This window comes from Sapajus apella, unplaced genomic scaffold (genome assembly GCF_009761245.1).
Source record: "Sapajus apella isolate SASKATOON/1434 unplaced genomic scaffold, GSC_monkey_1.0 scaffold135, whole genome shotgun sequence".
Classification (NCBI taxonomy): domain Eukaryota; kingdom Metazoa; phylum Chordata; class Mammalia; order Primates; family Cebidae; genus Sapajus; species Sapajus apella.
In genome coordinates this window covers 1,341,438-1,358,574 of record NW_022437075.1, presented here as the reverse complement: position 1 = coordinate 1,358,574, position 17,137 = coordinate 1,341,438, and the positions used below count along the sequence as shown (strand labels likewise).

At 41.4% G+C, this 17,137-nt stretch overlaps 1 protein-coding gene across 2 annotated transcripts in view; it reads left to right on the top strand.

Moving 5' to 3' along the window:
• ZNF460 (zinc finger protein 460) overlaps positions 1–10,331 on the top strand; it is a 13,546-nt gene extending 3,215 nt beyond the window's left edge. Inside the window, exons 2-3 of one of the 2 annotated variants that reach the window (XM_032263379.1) lie at positions 1,166–1,292; positions 7,470–10,331. In XM_032263379.1, coding sequence (XP_032119270.1) covers positions 1,259–1,292; positions 7,470–9,001 — 1,566 coding nt within the window. In that variant the 5' untranslated portion in view covers positions 1,166–1,258 and the 3' untranslated portion in view covers positions 9,002–10,331. The remainder of the gene's footprint in view (positions 1–1,165; positions 1,293–7,469) is intronic. The other variant, XM_032263378.1, reaches the window with a different exon arrangement.
• Positions 10,332–17,137: the final 6,806 nt, after the last annotated feature.

The window sequence follows — 17,137 nt, the reverse complement described above, 5'->3', positions numbered from 1 at the left end:
ATAGTCTCACTCTGTTGTCCAGGCTGGAGTACACTGACACAGTCTTGGCTCACTGCAACCTCCACCTCCTGTGTTCAAGTGATTCTCCTGCCTCAGCCTCCCTGGTAGCTAGGATTACAAGCTCATGCCACCACACCTGGCTAATTTTTGTATTTTTAGTAGAGACAGGTCTCACTCTGTTAGCCTGGCTGGTCTCGAACTCCTGACCTCAGGTGATCCGCCTGCCTCAGCCTCCCAAGGTGCAGGGATTACAGGCGTGAGCCACCGTTCTTGGCCTTGACTATTCTTTTTTTTTGTTTGTTTTTGAGATAGAGTCTCACTCTGTTTCCCAGGCTAAAGTGCAGTGGTGCAATCTCAGCTCACTGCAACCTCCACCTCCCAGGTTCAATCGATTCTCCTGCCTCGGCCTTCTGAGTAGCTGGTATTACAGGGACCACCATGCCCGACTAATTTTTGTATTTTTAGTAGAGATGGAGTTTCGCTATGTTGGTCCAGCTGGTTTCAAACTCCTGAACTTGTGATCTAGCCACCTCAACCTCCTAAAGTGATAGGATTACAGGCATGAGCCACTGCGCCCAGCTGACTGTTCTTGATGCAGTGGGAAACACTGTTATATTGACCTGGAAATCGAGGCCCAGAGAAATGAAATGAAGTCCCCAAGGTCACATAGCAGGCATGTGTTGATTTCAGGAATTTGGTTTTAAACCTAAGGAGTCTGGCTCCTGAGCTGGGGACTTTCAGTCACTTTACCGTGGCATGTAAAGCTGTTGTCATAAGGCAGGCACAAGGGAGGATGGGTAAGACTTAGGTGCTGTTCCTGTTATTGTTGCTGGTGGTGTTGTTTTTATTATTATTCTTTCCAATTCCTCTGATATGTCATAGCACTTACTGTCTGTGCCTCTCAGTCCACTTGGGATTGTCCTAACCTTATTTCTGTGTTAAGTGGCTTCCTGCATAGGAGCCTTCTGTCTCCTCTGCACTTCTGTAATCCATGCAAGGCAGTGTCCACGTTCCCCTTGATCCTGGCACAGATCTTGGCCCTTTGGAGGTGCTTGGTGATTTGGTCTTTGATTCTCTGTGCATCTTTTGCAGTGCTGGAGTGGCAGGTTCTAATGCTATTTCACAGTTCCAAAGGAAACATTACTGCCTTTGTTTGACTTTTCAGGAGTCTGTGACCTTCGAGGATGTGGCTGTGACATTCACCCAGGAGGAGTGGGGGCAGTTGGATGTGACCCAGAGGGCCTTGTACGTGGAGGTGATGCTGGAGACCTGTGGGCTTCTGGTTGCACTGGGTAAGGCCTGTCCTCTCCTGTCCTTTCCTCTCCTCTCCTACATAAAGGGCACCTGAAAATAGCTTCATTTTAGCCTCATTAATCTTCATTCTGGCTCCAGGCCTGGCTGGTGGAGTAGGTCAGGTCATGGGAGCCACTCCTGTTTCTGTTTCCCAAAGTTTCACTCTTTTTTTTTTTTTTTTTTTTTTGAGATGGAGTTTCAGTCTTGTTGCCTAGGTTAGAGTGCAATGGCACGATCTCGGCTCACTGCAACCTCCATCTTCCGGATTTGAGTGATTCTACTGCCTCAGCCTCGTGAGTAGCTGGGATTACAGGCGTGTACCACCACACCCAGCTAATTTTGTATTTTTAGTAGAGGCAGGGTTTCTCAATGTTGATCAGGCTGGTCTTGAACTCCTGACCTCAAGCGATCCGCCTGCCTTGGCCTCCCAAAGTGCTGGGATTACAGCCATAAGCCATCACACCTGGCCTAATTTTTTTGACTCACCTGGTTCTTCCTGATCTTTGTGTCTTAGGAAGGGTTGGCTAAGAAATATAGTTTGCTTTTGGTCATAGCCAAAGGAGGCGGATGTGTTATTAGAAAATGGGGATGTTTTGCAGAACCCAAAGGCAAGATTTGTAGCCAGGCTGCTTGCGGAACTTATACTGCATTTGGAAGGAAGCATGATTGTGCCCTGCCTTCTGTCTTGTGCTGGCTTCCCTCTATGGGTCTGCTCCTGTCACTCTTTTCATAATGGCTTTTTCTGGCTTAGCTATTCTGTGGAACAAAGTGACCATCCAGTTCTTGTTCTCCGAGGCTCACACATTCCTTGGCACTACCACTTCCTGCATATTTTTGTTGTTTCTCTGTTGACATTCTTCTCACTTAATTCTCCCAGCATCCCCATCCTCAGTAAGTAAGGTTAGGGCCATTGCAGTGAGCACCTCAGAAGCTTAATTCATTCAGTTTAATAGATATACCTTCTTTGTAAGATGCTGTTTGTTGCATTTTTTTCTTGGTAAAAGTTCTTTCTTTTGTGAAGTGTTGATTTTGATGTTTGTGCAAATGTCTGTATGTGGCCAAATCGCTGTTTTGAGTTCTCTCCCAGTTCTTTTTTTCAGTGGTTCATGAAATGTCAAAGTGTGGCGTCACCACATGTACCCCTCATTCTGGTGCCCTATTCCCTTAGGATTGGGTTCCTCTACTCATGTCTCCCATTCTTCTTTATAGCCTACTTGTTTTGAGGCTCCTGGTACCACACAGGGGTGTTCTCCATTTCCTCTGAGCATAGCACTTGGGAAACCAGGGTCTGATGCCGCAGAGTGCAGTCCTAGCTCCACTCCTTATGAACTGTGTGTTCCCTGGGCAAGGTACTGAACTCCTCTGTGCTTTAATGTTCTTTTTAGAATTTTTATTTCTTTATACCCATGCCAGTGCAGAGAAGTGCCTCACTTTTCTCATGGTTGTTTCATTGCACTTTGCTTTACTGCACCTTGCAGTTACTGTATTTTTAGAAGTTGAATGTTTGTGGCAACCCTGTATTGAGCAAGTCTATCCCACACCATTTTTCCAATACCATGTGCTCACTTTTTGTCTGTGTCACATTTTGGTAATTCTTGGAGTACTTCAAACGTTTTCATTAATATTGTATTTATTGTGGTGATCTGTGATCAGTGGTCTTTGATATTACTATTGTAATTGCTGTGGGGAACCATGAACTAAACCCTATAAGACAGCTTTATCAACAAATGTTTTGTTTGTTCTGACTGCTCCACCTATTGGCCATTCTTCTCTCTCCTTGGGCCTCTGTATTCTCTGAGATACAACAGTAATGCAGTTAAGTCAATTAATAACCCTGCAATGCAAGCCAGATGCCTCTACTCCCAGCTACTCGGGAGGCTGAGGTGAGAGGATTGCTTGAGGCCAGGAGTTCAAGACCAGGCTGGGCATCATAATAAGACCCCATCTCTTTTACTTTTTGAATTAGCTATAACTTATATGCTATATAGTACAAAAATCTTAAGAAGTCCACGCACTGAGGCCAAGCGCAGTGGCTCACGCCTGTAATCCCAGCACTTTGGGAGGCAAAGGTGGGCAGATCACCTGAGGTCAGGAGTTTGGACCAGCCTGGCCAACATGGTGAAACCCTGTCTCTATTAAAAATATAAAAATTAGCTGGATGTGGTGGCAGGCGCCTGTAATCCCAGCTATTCAGGAGGCTGAGGTAGGAGAATTGCTTGAACCTGGGAGGTAGAGGTTGCAGTGAGCCAGGATCACACCACTATACTCTGGCCTGGACGACAGAGCAAGGCCCCATCACAAAAAAAAAAAACAAACAAAACATCATTCCCTTTTATTCTTTGAGTCCATGTGATAGGTTTCTGTGTATCACAGCACAGAAACCGTTGTAAGGTCACTACTTTTATTCCTAATTTTCAAATACAACAGTGACCATAATGATAACTGATGATGGCCCACAATTTACTAGTCTCTTATGTAGTGTCTAGCACTGTGCCAAGCAAGTGCTTTATAGAAATTTCGCCCCGCTTTTTTTTTTTTTTTGAGACAAAGTCTCACTCTGTCACCCAGGCTGGAGTGCAGTGGCATGATTTTAGCTCACTGCAACCTCCATCTCCCAGGTTCAAGCGATTCTCATGCCTCAGCCTCCCGAGTAGCTGAGACTACAGATGCCTGCCACGATGCCCAGCTAAGTTTTTCTGTTTTTAGTAGAGATGGGGTTTCATCATGTTGGCCAGGCTGGTCTCAAACTCCTGACCTCAAGTGATCCACTCGCCTTGGCCTCCCAAAGTGCTGGGATTATAGGCATGAGCCACCGCACCCAGCCAGAAATTTCCCACTTTTTTAAGAGACAGAGTCTTGTTCTGTTGTCAAGGCCGGAGTGCAGTGGCACCATCATAGCTCACTGCAGCCTTAAACTCCTGGGCTCAAGCAATTCTCCTGCAGAGTAACTGGGACTGCAGGCTCACACTACAATGTCCGACTAATTTATTAACTTTTTTGTAAAGACAGGGTATTGCTATATTGCCTAGGCTAGTCTTGAACTCTGGGCCTCAGGCAATTCTTCCGCCTTAGCCTCCAAAAGTAAGGGGATTACGGGCATGAGCCACCATGTCCAGCCAAGAATTTTCCTATTTAACCCTCGTCATAGCCTATGAGACAGAATCTGAGAGTTTCTGTTTTTCAGATGAGGAAATGGAGACTAGGATCAGCTAAATCATTTCTCTTCTGTAGCTGACTTGGTACAGGCAAGATTTGAACTGAGATGTTCTGACTCGAGGGCTACACTCTTAACCTCCCTTCACTATGAACTCATGATTCAGCACAGAGTTCATATTTTGTGCTTGCACATCTGGCCCTCTTAGATTCTCTTTCCCTATTCTCACTGGACTTTGGTTCTCTTCTTACTCTGATGTTCGCTTTTAAGTTGGCTTCATCAGTTATCTCATAGCCCATCCTTTTTACTCTTAAATACTCTTCAAGGCTAATCTGCACATTGTTTTTATTTATTTTTGTTTTTATTTTGTTTTATTTTTTGAGACAGAGTCTCGCACTGTTGCCTGGGCTGGAGTGCAGTGGCGCAGTCTGGCCTCACTGCAACCTCTGCCTCCTGGAGTTCACACAATTCTCCTGCCTCAGCCTCCTGAGTAGCTGGTGTACACCACAACACCCGGCTAATTTTTTGTATTTTTAGTAGAGAAAATAATAAAGGGGTTTCACTATGTTGGCTAGACTGGTCTCAAACTCCTGACCTCGTGATCCACCTGCCTCGGCCTCCCAAAGTGCTAGGACTACAGATGTGGGCCACCGTGCCTGGCCTATTTTTATTTATTATTATTACTATTTTTTTAAAGAGGTGGGGTCTGGCTATATTGTCCAGGCTGGTCTCGAACTCCTAGGCTCAAGTCATCCTCCCACCCTCAGCTTCCTGAGTAGCCAGGATTACAGGCAGGAACCTGTCAGATTATGTCTTTTTCTAGAGTTTTCAGGTTATTGTTTTTCAGAGTTGTATTTAATTTCTGGATCAGTTTTGAGAGAGTTGATAACTTTATATTATTAATTTATTCATTCAAGTAGATGTTTATTGTCTTGAAATAAAGTTTTATAGTTTTCTTTTTCAAGATCCACTTGTTTGTTAGCCTTTTCACCTATCTTTCACCCTGACACAGTGGATTCTATATGTCTACCAGGAATCTGTTCTCCCTCTGTCCTAGGAGGTCTGTCCTAGGAGTAGCTGTGGCTGTCGCTAGCTGTCCCTCAGGCAGAATCTTGAGCATCAGCTTCCTCTCTGCCCCTTCCTGTCTCTGAATCCTGACCAACTTTAACTTCTCATGGGCTGCCTCCTCTCACTGTAGTTCCCTGGATTCTCTGAAACTGTGTTTTTATATATTCTATGTCCTAAGGCTACTGTTACCCTCCCACTTTCTCTATATGGCAACCTCACCTCTCCATTAGAGGTAAGCTCATGAAGCATCCTCTCTGGGAAGCCTCCTTACCTCTTCCTTTCCCTACCCTATCTAGGCTACATTAAGTGCCCCTTCCCTGGCCTCTTGTAGCATCTTGACATCTTGCTTTGAGCAAGCTCACCATACAGTGTCATCATTATGATATTCACCTAGTCTCGTCTTGACTGTGAGTGGAGATCTCTATTCTAGACACTCTGTACTCTGCTTGAGCTTCTACCGCTGGGCTTCTCTTTAAAAATTTCCAGAGTTGGCTAAGCATGGTGACTCATGCCTGTAATCCCAGCACTTTGGAGGCAGAAGTGGGCGGATTGCTTGAGGCCAGGAACTCGAGACTTGGCAACATGGTGAAACCCCATCTCTTTAAAAAAAAAAAAAAAAAAAAATTTGGCCAGGTGTGGTGACTCACACCTGTAATTCCAGCATGTTGGAATTCCTAGGTGGGCAGATCACCTGAAGTCAGATGTTCCAAACCAGTCTGGCCAATATGATGAGACCCCATCTCTACTGAAAATACAAAACAATTAGCCCGGCATGGTAGTGCACACCTGTAATCCCAGCTACTTGGGAGGCTGATTCAGGAGAATCACATGAACCCAAGAAGCAGAAGTTGCAGTGAGCTGACATCACGCCACTGCACTCCAGCCTAGCCAACAGAGTGAGGCTCCATCTCAAAAAAAAAAAAAAAAAAAAAGGCCAGGCATGGTGGCATATGCCTGTAGTCCCAGCTACCTTGGAAGCTGAGGTGGGCAGATCACCTGGGATCCGCCCACCTCAGCCTCGCAAACCGAAGTGCTGGGATTACAGGTGTAAGCCACCGCTCCTGACCTTTTTTTTTGAGATGGGTTTCCCTCTGCCACCCAGGCTGGAGTGCAGTGGCTCAATCTCTACTCACTGCAACCTCCACCTCCCAGGTTCAAGCAATTCTCCTGTCTTAGCCTCCCAAGTAGCTGGGATTATAGGTGCCCACCACCATGCCTGGCCAATTTTTGTATTTTTAGTAGATATAGGGTTTCACCATGTTGGCTAGGCTGATCTTGAATTCCTGACCTCAAGTGATCCACTCGTCTCAGCCTCCCAAAGTGCTAGGATTACAGACATGAGCCACTGTACCCAGCACATCAAATCATAGCTATTTTATTTTATATTATTTTATTTTATTTTTATTTTTATTTTATTTATTTTTTTAATGAATGAGAGGTTCTTATGTTGCACAGATTGGTTGGCCTTGAACGCATAGCCTCGGCTCCTCAAGTGCCAGGACAACTGGCATGAGCCACCGTGGCCCCTATTTTTTTTTTTTTTTTTTTTTTTTTTTTAAAAGGGATCTCACTCTGTTGCCCAGGCTGGAGTACAGTGGTGCAGTCTCAGCTCACTGCAACCTCCACCTCCCAGGTTCATGCAATTCTCCTGCCTCAGCCTCCTGAGTAGCTAGGACTACAGGTGCATGCCACCACGCCTGACTAATTTTTCGTACTTTTAGTAGAGACGGGGTTTCACCCTGTTAGCCAGGATGGTCTTGATTTCTTGACCTCATGATCTGCTCACCTTGGCCTCTCAAAGTGCTGGGATTACGGGCATGATCCACTGCGCCCAGCCAAATCATAGCTATTTTCAAATCATCACTATTTTCATCTTACTTTTCTCATCGAAATGGTGGTTTCATTTCTTCTATACTATCTTAATATGCTCTTTTGTGTATTGTATTCCCTTCAGGTGATAGCACAAAACCTGAGACCTTAGAGCCTATCCCTTCTCACTCGGCCTTGCCTGAGGAAGTCTCACTCCAGGAACAACTGGTACAGGGAGTCCCAGGATACTCCCAGTGGGGGCAGGCCATGGATCAGGATGGGCCATCTGAAATGCAGGAAGACTTCTGGAGACCAGGGACAGACCCACAGAGTGAGAACCTCCACGGGGAAATGAGCCTTGAACATGAAGGTTTGGCGACAGCTGATGGTACGTGTTCAATGATTCTACAGAAACAAGTCTCACCAGTAGATGCTCTCTATGGATTTGAGTCATATGGACCAGTTACAGATTCCTTGATTCATGAAGGGGAAAATTCCTATAAATTCGAGGAAGTGTTTAATCAGAATTGCTTCCTTGTTCAGCATGAGCAGATTCACACTCAGGTGAAGCCCTACGATTGCCCAGAATGTGGGAAAGCCTTCGGTAAGACCAAACACCTCCTTCAGCATCACATCATCCATACTGGGGAGAAGCCCTATAAATGCATGGAGTGTGGGAAAGACTTCAACCGTAGGTCACACCTCACACGACACCAGCGGACTCACAATGGAGATAAGCCTTTTGTGTGCAGTGATTGTGGAAGGACCTTCAACCGCGGGTCACACCTTACACGGCACCAGCGAGTTCACAGTGGAGAGAAACCTTTTGTATGCAATGAATGTGGAAAGGCCTTCACCTACCGCTCCAATTTTGTCTTGCATAACAAGAGCCACTATGAGAAAAGACCCTTCACATGCAGTGAATGTGGAAAAGGCTTTTATGAGAGTACAGCCCTCCTTCAACACTTCTTTATCCATACTGGGGAGAAGCCCTTTAAGTGCCTTGAGTGTGGGAAGGCCTTCAATTGCAGGTCACACCTCAAGCAGCACGAGCGGATTCACACTGGGGAGAAGCCCTTTGTGTGCAGTCAATGTGGAAAGGCTTTCACTCACTATTCCACCTATGTCTTGCATGAAAGAGCCCACACTGGAGAAAAACCTTTTCAGTGCAAAGAATGTGGGAAAGCCTTTAGCATTCGAAAAGACCTCATTCGTCACTTCAACATCCACACTGGAGAGAAGCCCTATGAGTGTTTACAGTGTGGAAAGGCTTTTACCCGCATGTCAGGGCTCACAAGGCACCAGTGGATTCATACTGGAGAGAAGCCCTACGTATGCATCCAATGTGGGAAAGCGTTTTGTCGGACCACAAACCTCATTCGACACTTCAGCATCCACACTGGAGAGAAGCCCTATGAGTGCGTGGAGTGTGGAAAGGCCTTCAACCGCAGGTCACCCCTCACAAGGCACCAGCGGATTCACACTGCAGAGAAGTCCCATGAACACATCCAGAGTGGGAACGTTTCTTGCCAGAGCACAGATCTCATTCAGCAGTCCATGATCCACACTGAGAGTAGCCCAGTGAGTGCCGTGGATGTGGAAACGCCTTCAATGGCCGCCCATTCCTCCTCACTTGACATCAATGGATTCATACTGGAAGAAACCCTACCATTGTAACAGATGCGGGAAGACTTTTTACACACACTTCAGTCAACATCCAAGAATTCCTGTTAGGGAAAGAGTTTTTTAATATAACCACTGAAGAAAATCTGTGGTGAGAGGAAACATCTTACCATCTGGCCATTCATAGTGAAGAGAAACTCAATAAGCATCATCTCTGTGGGAAAACCTATTTTAGATGATCATTTGTCATCTAAACAATTATGTTAGAAACTGACACAATCAAGAGTCTTATTCTACATTTGATAATTCACCCATGAGAGAGACCCAATGGTTATTGTGCACTTAAGAAAACCTTCAGCCACATCTTTCTTGTTAGTTTACAGTGAAATGTTATCTCAGGGACATTCAAACAAAGGAGGAGGAGACATAGGGAAGAGAAAGAAATGGAAGCACAGCTTCTTTCAGACTTCCCTGACAAGCCCATGGCAATTTGTCATCCCCTCCTTATTTTATTTGGGAGAGGGAAATGTTTCGGAAACAAAAGGGCCTCATCCCCTTTATTTTCCCTGTGTATACATTCACTGCTGTCCAGTGTCAGGACAGTTAGACAGATGGTTTGTTTGAAAACATTTTGTGAAAGCCTACTTTGTTCCACAGCATTGTTTCCAATCTTGAGGAGAAGCAGCATACATCTTTATGAGAAAGATGGAGGCTTGGGTTATGAAATACTTTTACATTTAAGGAGATAAGGATGTACAATGAATGGGGACATTTTACTGCATACTTAAGATGCTTTGATGTTTTTTTAAAAAAAAATGTTTCTCCATGTGTCTTTAACCATCCAGTACACATACTTTTTTCTTGATCTGTATTGACTTTCTTTTTCTTTTTCTGTGGGATGGAGATGAAATTGTAGCTGTTTGTACATAATGTAATCCTGGGGGGGCGGGTCCTGATTGTTCCCTCTGATTGTGGTTTCTCAGCTTCTTCACTCCTCTTTGGAGAGAGGAAAGAGTTCAGAGTTCACCTCAGCAGTTTTTTAGAGGTCAATTTGGAACTAAAAATGAAATCAAACCTGTAGCTAAATTAAGCTACAGGATTATGATAAACTCAAAATAAACACAGAGAAGGAATCTCATTTTCAATCTTACAGGAGATTGTATGAAGGCTGACTATAAAGTGACTGGAATTTTAGCAGGTAAACCTGCATGTGTTTATGCAAGTAGTTGTCACCATGGATTTAGTCCAGTCATAACAACATATTTTATGAGAATATTTTGGAATTTCTCTTTTGGTATTCTTTTTGTTATTGTTAATTGACACGTAATGTTTATGGGGTTCAACATGGTATTTCAATACATGTGTGCAAAGAGTAAAGATCAAATCAGGGTAATTAGCATATCCATCTCCTCAAGCATTTATCATTTCTTTGTGTTTAGAAACATTCACAATCTGCTCTTCTAGCTATTTGAAAATATAAAATGAATTGTTGCCAATTGTACTCATCCCATAGTGCCACAGAACACTAGAACTTATTCAGATGGAATTTCACTTGCTGTAATTTTATATTTGTTAACCAATCTCTGTCTGCCTCCCTGCTATCCTTCCTAGCCTCTGGTAACCACCATTGTACTCAACTTTTTATGCTTCCATATAAGTAGAAACATGGAGTATTTCTCTTTCTGTGCCTAACTTACTTAATGTCTTTAAAGCTCATTCATGTTGCTGTGAATGACAGGTTTATTTTTTATGGCCGAGTAGTATTCCATTGTGTATATATGCCATGTTTTCTTTCTTCATTCATCTGTTAATGGACACTTAGATTAATTTCTTAGCTGTTATGAATAGTGTTTCAATAAACATAGGAGTGTAGATCTTTGACATACGGATTTTTTTTTTCTTGGATATATGCCCAGTAGTGGTATAGATGATTACCACTGGATCATATGATAGTTGTATTTTTTAACTTTTGTTTAATTTTTTAAAATGGGGTCTTACTGTATTGCTCAGGCTGGTCTCAGACTCCTGGGCTCAAGCAGTCCTCCACATCAGCCTCCTGAGTAGCTGGGACTACAGGTGCATACCACCGTGCCTGGCTGTAGTTTTAGTTTTTTGAGGAACATCCATACTGTTTTCCATGTGGCTATACTAATTAACGTTCCTGCCAGCCATGTATAAGAGTTCCCCCTTTTCCATGTGTTCAGCAGCATTTTTTATTTTTTATCTTAGGTAACAGCCATTCTAACTGAGGTGAAATTATATCTCATTGTGGTTTTGATTTGCATTTCCCTGATTAGCTATGTTGAGCATTTTTTCATATACTTGGCCATTTGTGTGTCTCCTTTTGAGGGATATCTATTCACCTTCCTTGCCCATTTTAAAATCAGATTTTTAAAAATTGCTATTGAGTTCCTTGTGTATTCTGGATATTAATGCCTTTCAGATGAATAGTTTGTGAATATCCCACTCTGCTCGTTTTCATTCTGTTGTTTCCTTTGCTGTGCAGAAGTTTTTTAGTTTAATATAATCCCTTTGTTTATTTGTGCTTTTGTTACCTTGATTTTTAGGTCTTTATAAAATCTTTGCCCAGATCAGTATCCTGAAGCATTTTCTGTTCTCTTCTAGTAGTTTCATAGTTTTTGCTCTTACATTTAAGTTTTTAAACCATTTTGAGCTGATTATTTATCCCACGAGCATAGATTCAAATTGCCCTAAAAATACATTCCCAATTTTTGTTTTTGCTTTTTAATTATTTTTTAGAGACATGGTCTCACCATGTTGGTTCTGAACTCATGGACTCAAGTGAGCCTGTAAACTCAGCCTTCTGAGTAGCTGGGATTTCTGGTATGAGCCAGCATACTTGGTGTTTTGAGTTGATTTTTGCATATGGTGAGAGATAAGAGTCTAGTTTCATTCTTCTGCATGTGCATATGAATATCCAGTGTCCCAACACCATTTATTGAAGAGACTATCCTATTCCCAATGAATGTTCTTTGTGCCTTTTTTAGAAATCAGTTGGCTGTAAATGGGATTTATGTCTGGGCTTTCTGTTTTGTTCCATTGGTCTGTGTGGTTTCTTAAAATTTCCCATACTGTGCAGTTTCAGTTACCATCACTTTGTAGTATATTTCAAGGTCGGTTAGTGTGATACCTCCCGTTTTTTTTATTTTTGCTCAGGAGTGCTGTGGATATTCAGTATCTTTTGTGATGTTATATGAATTTTAGGATTACTATTTCTATTTCTGTGAAAAATAATTGGTATTTTGTTAGAGAGTACATGGAATCTGTAGTTCATTTGAGGTAGTATGTTCATTTTTTTTAATAAGCTATCTCTTACAGGAAAGTATGTTCGTGTTTATAATATTAACTATTAAAATCCATGACCATGGGATGTTTTTCCATTTTTATGTGTGCCCTCTTTGATTTAGTTCATCAGTATTATGTAGTTTCCTTGTATTCTTAGTGTTTTATTTTTGGTGAAATATTGTAAATGGGATTGCTTTCTTAATTTCTTTTTCAGCTAATTCATTGTTGGTGTATAGAAGTGCTACTGATTTTTGCATGTTGATTTTATATCCTGTAACTTCAGTGAATTTGTTTATCAGTCCTAAGAGTTTTTTGGTGCTACTTTTGGAGTTTAGGGTTTTCTGATCCTGTCATGTGCATACAGGGATAATTTGACTTCATTTTTTCTTATTTGCATGCCCTTTATTTATTTCTCTTGCCTGATTCCTCTATCTCAGACTTCCTCTACTTTGTTTTAAAAAAGTATACCCACTTTCACACCTTTATTTGTTTCAGATTGTAGAGAGAAAGCTTTCAGCTCTTTCCCATTATGCATGATATTAGCTGTGGGTTTGTTATTTATTACCTTTATTATGTTGAGGTACATTCTTTCTATTAATATGTATAATTGGTTAAGAGTTTTCATCATGAAGGGATATTGAATATTACCAGAGGCTTTTTCTGCATCTATGGAGAGGATCACATCATTTCGTTCTTCATTCTGTTGATGTATCATGTTTATTGTTTTGTATATGTTGAACCATTCCTGCATCCCTGGAATCAAATTCACTTGGTCATGGTAAACAATCTTTTTGATATATTTTTTGATTTGGTTGGCTAGTATTTTGTTGAGGATTTTTACGTTTATGTTCATCAGGAATATTGGCCTGTAGTTTTCTTTTGCATGTGTGCGTCCTTGTCTGGTGCTTGTATCATGGTAATGCTGGCCTGTGGAATGAGTTTAGAATAATTCCCTCCTCTTCATTATTCTGGGAAAGTTTGAGAATAATTCATATTTAATTTTTCTAAAACATTTGGTAGCATTCAGCAGTGAAGCCATCATCATGGACTTTCCTTTGATGGGTGACTTTTTATTACTGATTCAATCTTGTTACTCAGAATTGGTCAGTTCAAGTTTTCTCTTTCTTCTTGGTTCAATCCTGATGGGTTGTGTGTGTCCAGGAATTTGTCTTCTGTAAGCTTTCCAATTTTTTGATTTGTAGTTGTATATAATAGTCTCTAATGACTCTATTTTTGTGTGTATTTGATTTTATGTGGGTCTTATCTCTTGGTTAGTCTAAAGGTTTATCATCTTCAAAAAACCAACTTTTCATTTCATTGATCCTTTGAATTTTTTTAAGTCTCAGTTTTATTTATTTCTGTTCTGATCTTTGTTATTTCCTTCCTTGTAATTTTGGGTTTGGTTTGTTCTTTTCTAGTTCCTTAAGAAGCATTGTTAGATTTTTTTTTCTTTTTTTAAGAGACAGGGTCTTACTCTGTTGCCTAAGCTGGAGTGTAGTAGCACAATCAATTCAAACTTCTGGGCTCAAGTGATCCTCACACCTCAGTTTTGAACTCCAGGGCTCAAGCAGTTCTCTCACCTCTGCCTCCAGAATAGCTAGGACGACAGGCATGCACTACCATGACCAGCTAATTTTTTTTTTTTCTTTTTTTTTGTAGAGATAGTGTCTTACTGTATTACCCAGGCTGGTCTTGAACTCCCAGCGTTAAGTCATCCTTCTGCCTTGGCCTCCCAAAGCACTGGGGTTTCAGGTGTGAGCCACCACACCCAGCCAGATCTTTCTTGTTTTTGATATGGGTGTTTATTGCTATATACTTTCATCTTAAAACTCTTGCTGCATCCCATACATTTTTACATGCTGAGTTTCTATTTTCATTCATTTTAAGACATTAATTTTTTTTCTTAATTTCTTCATTTACGCGTTGGTCATTCAGAATCCTGTTAGTTAATTTCCATTTATTCGTACTGTTTTAAAAGTTCCTCTTGTTATTTCTAGTTTTATTTCATTGCAGTTAGAAATGTACTTGATGTGATTTTCTTTTAATTTTTGTGATTTGTTTTGTGGCTTACCATGCAGTCTCTCCTTGAAAATATTGCATGTGCTTATGAAAAAAAATGTGTGTTCCGTAGCTGTTGGATGAAAAGAACTGTCAGTGTCTTTTAAGTCCATTTGGTCTAAAGTCAGTTTAAACTCAATGTTTCTTTGTTTATTTTCTGTGTATATGATTTGTCCATTGCTGAAAGTGGGGTGTTGAAGTCCCCAAGTATTATTGTAATGGAGTCTGTCTTTCCCTTTAGATGTAATAATATTTGCCTTACATATCTGGGTGCTCTGATATTGGGTGCATATATATTTACAATTTTTGTATCCTCTTCCTGATTTCATCCCTACTGTTTTTGATACAAAGTCTCTTATCTATTCTAAGTATAGCTACTCCTTTATGGTTAAAAAAAAAAAGAAGAAAAAGAAAAAAATATATAGCTACTACTGCTGCCTTTGGTTTCCATTTGCATGGAATATATTCTATTCCTTCACTTTCAGTCTATTTGTGTCTTTCTCTCTCTCTTTTTTTTTTTTTTTTTTTTTTTAAAAAAAAGACAGAGTCTTGCTCCATTGCCCCAGCTGGAGTGCAGTGGTGCTATCTTGGCTCACTGCAACCTCCACCTCCCGGATTTAAGCAATTCTGCCACAGCCTCCCGAGTAGCCTGGACTACAGGCATGCACCACCATGCCTGGCTAATTTTTATATTTTTATTAGAGACGGGGTTTCACTACGTTGGCCAGGCTAGTCTTGAACTCCTGACCTCAGGTGATCGACCCACCTTGGCCTCCCAAAGTGCTGGGATTACAGGTGTGAGCCACTGCGTCTGGCCATATTTGTGTCTTTAGGGGTGAAGTGAGTTTCTTGTAGGTAGCATATAGTTGGATCATTTAAAATATCCATTTAGCATACATCTTTTAAGGTAGGAATTTAATCTGTCTTCGTCAAGGTTTTTATTTATAGGTGGAAGACTCATGCCTTTTATTGTGTTGTTTTCAGAATGTTTTATATGTCCTTTGTTCTTTTCTTCATCTCTTATTTTTTATCATTGTGTTTTGTTTTTCTGTCGTGATAAGATTTGATTTTTTCTCTTTTTTCTTAGTGTGTCTGCTCTACCAGTGAGTCTTATAGTTTTATGTGGTTACATAATGATGATTATTGTCTTTTTATTTCCAGATATAGCATTCCCTTGATCATTTCTTGAAAGGCTGGTATAGTGGTGATAAAGTCCCTTAATTTTTGCTTGCCTGAGACACACTATATTTCTACCTAATTTCTTTTTTTGTTGTTGTTAAATGGCATCTCGTTCTGTTGCCCCAGCTGGAGTGCAGTGGCATGATCTTGGCTCACTGCAACCTCCACCTCCGAGGTTCAAGCGATTTTCCTATCTCAGCCTCTGAAGCAGATGGGATTGTAGGCACATGCCATCATGCCTGGTTATTTTTGTAGAGACGGGGTTTCACCTTGTAGGCCAGGCTGGTCTTGAACTCCTGAACTAAAGTAATTTGCCTGCTTCAGGATCCCAAAGTACTGGGATTACAGGCGTGAGCCACTGCACCTGGCTATTTCTACCTGATTTCTGATGGATCGATTTGCTGTGTGTAGTATTTTTGACCAATATTTTTTCTTTCAGGATTTTGGATATATCCCGTTTTTTTTGCTGGCCTGTGAGGGTTTCTGCTGTTAGTCTAATGAAGATTCCCTTATATGTGACTTGATGCTTTTCTAGTGGTGCTTTTAGATTTCTGTCTTTGTCTTTGACTTTTGTCAGTTCAAATATAATGTGCCTTGGAGATGACTTTTTTGGGGATCTGTGAGCTTCCTGGATCTGAATGTCCATATCTCTCAAAAGGCTTGAGAAGTTTTAGCTATTATTTTGTTGTCTTTTTCACTTTTCTAATAGTTTATTTTTCATCTTGTTATGATCTCCTTAGCAGCTATAATTTCATTAAATTTATTTTGTCTTCTTTTTTTATTTTTTGAGACAGAGTCTCACACTGTCATCCAGGCTGGAGTGCAGTGGTGTAGTCTTGGCTCCCTGCAACCTCTGCCTCCTGGGTTCACATGATTTTCCTGCTTCAGCCTCCTGAGTAACTGGGATTACAGGCTCACACCACCACACACAGCTAATTTTTTGTATTTTTAGTAGAGACAGGGTTTCACTATGTTGGCCAAACTGGTCTCGAACTCCTGACCTCGGGATCCACCTGCTTTGGCCTCCCAAAGTACTGGCATTACAGGTGTGAGCCACTGCACCCAGCCTATTTTATTAAAAATTTTTATTAAATATTTTTTCTTTTTCCTTTTTTTTTTTTTTTTTTTTGAGACAGAGTTTTGCTCTTGTTGCCCAGGCTGGAGTGCAATTGTGCGATCTTGACTCACTGCACCCTCTGCCTCTTGGCTTCAAGTGATTCTCCTGCCTCAGCTTCCCAAGTAGCTGGGATTATGGGCACCCACCACCACGCCTGGCTAATTTTTTGTAATTTTGGTAGAGATGGGAGTTTCAACATGTTGCCCAGGCTAGTCTCAAACTCCTGACCTTAGGTGATTCACCCACCTCAGCCTCCCAAAGTGCTGGGATTACAGGTGTTAGCCACCACAGCCGGCCTATTAAGTAAGTTTTCTATGCCTTTTGTCATCTCTTTGCCTTCTGGAACTCTGATAATATGAAAGTTTTTTCCCTTGATGTTATCTAATAAGTCCTGTAGGCTTTCTTCACTCCTTGTCATTCTTATTTATTCTTCTCTGACTAGGTAATTCCAAACAAACAATCTTTCTTTTGCTTAAGTCTGCTATTGATCCTCTCAGTTGTACCTTATATTTTATTCATTAAATTCTTAA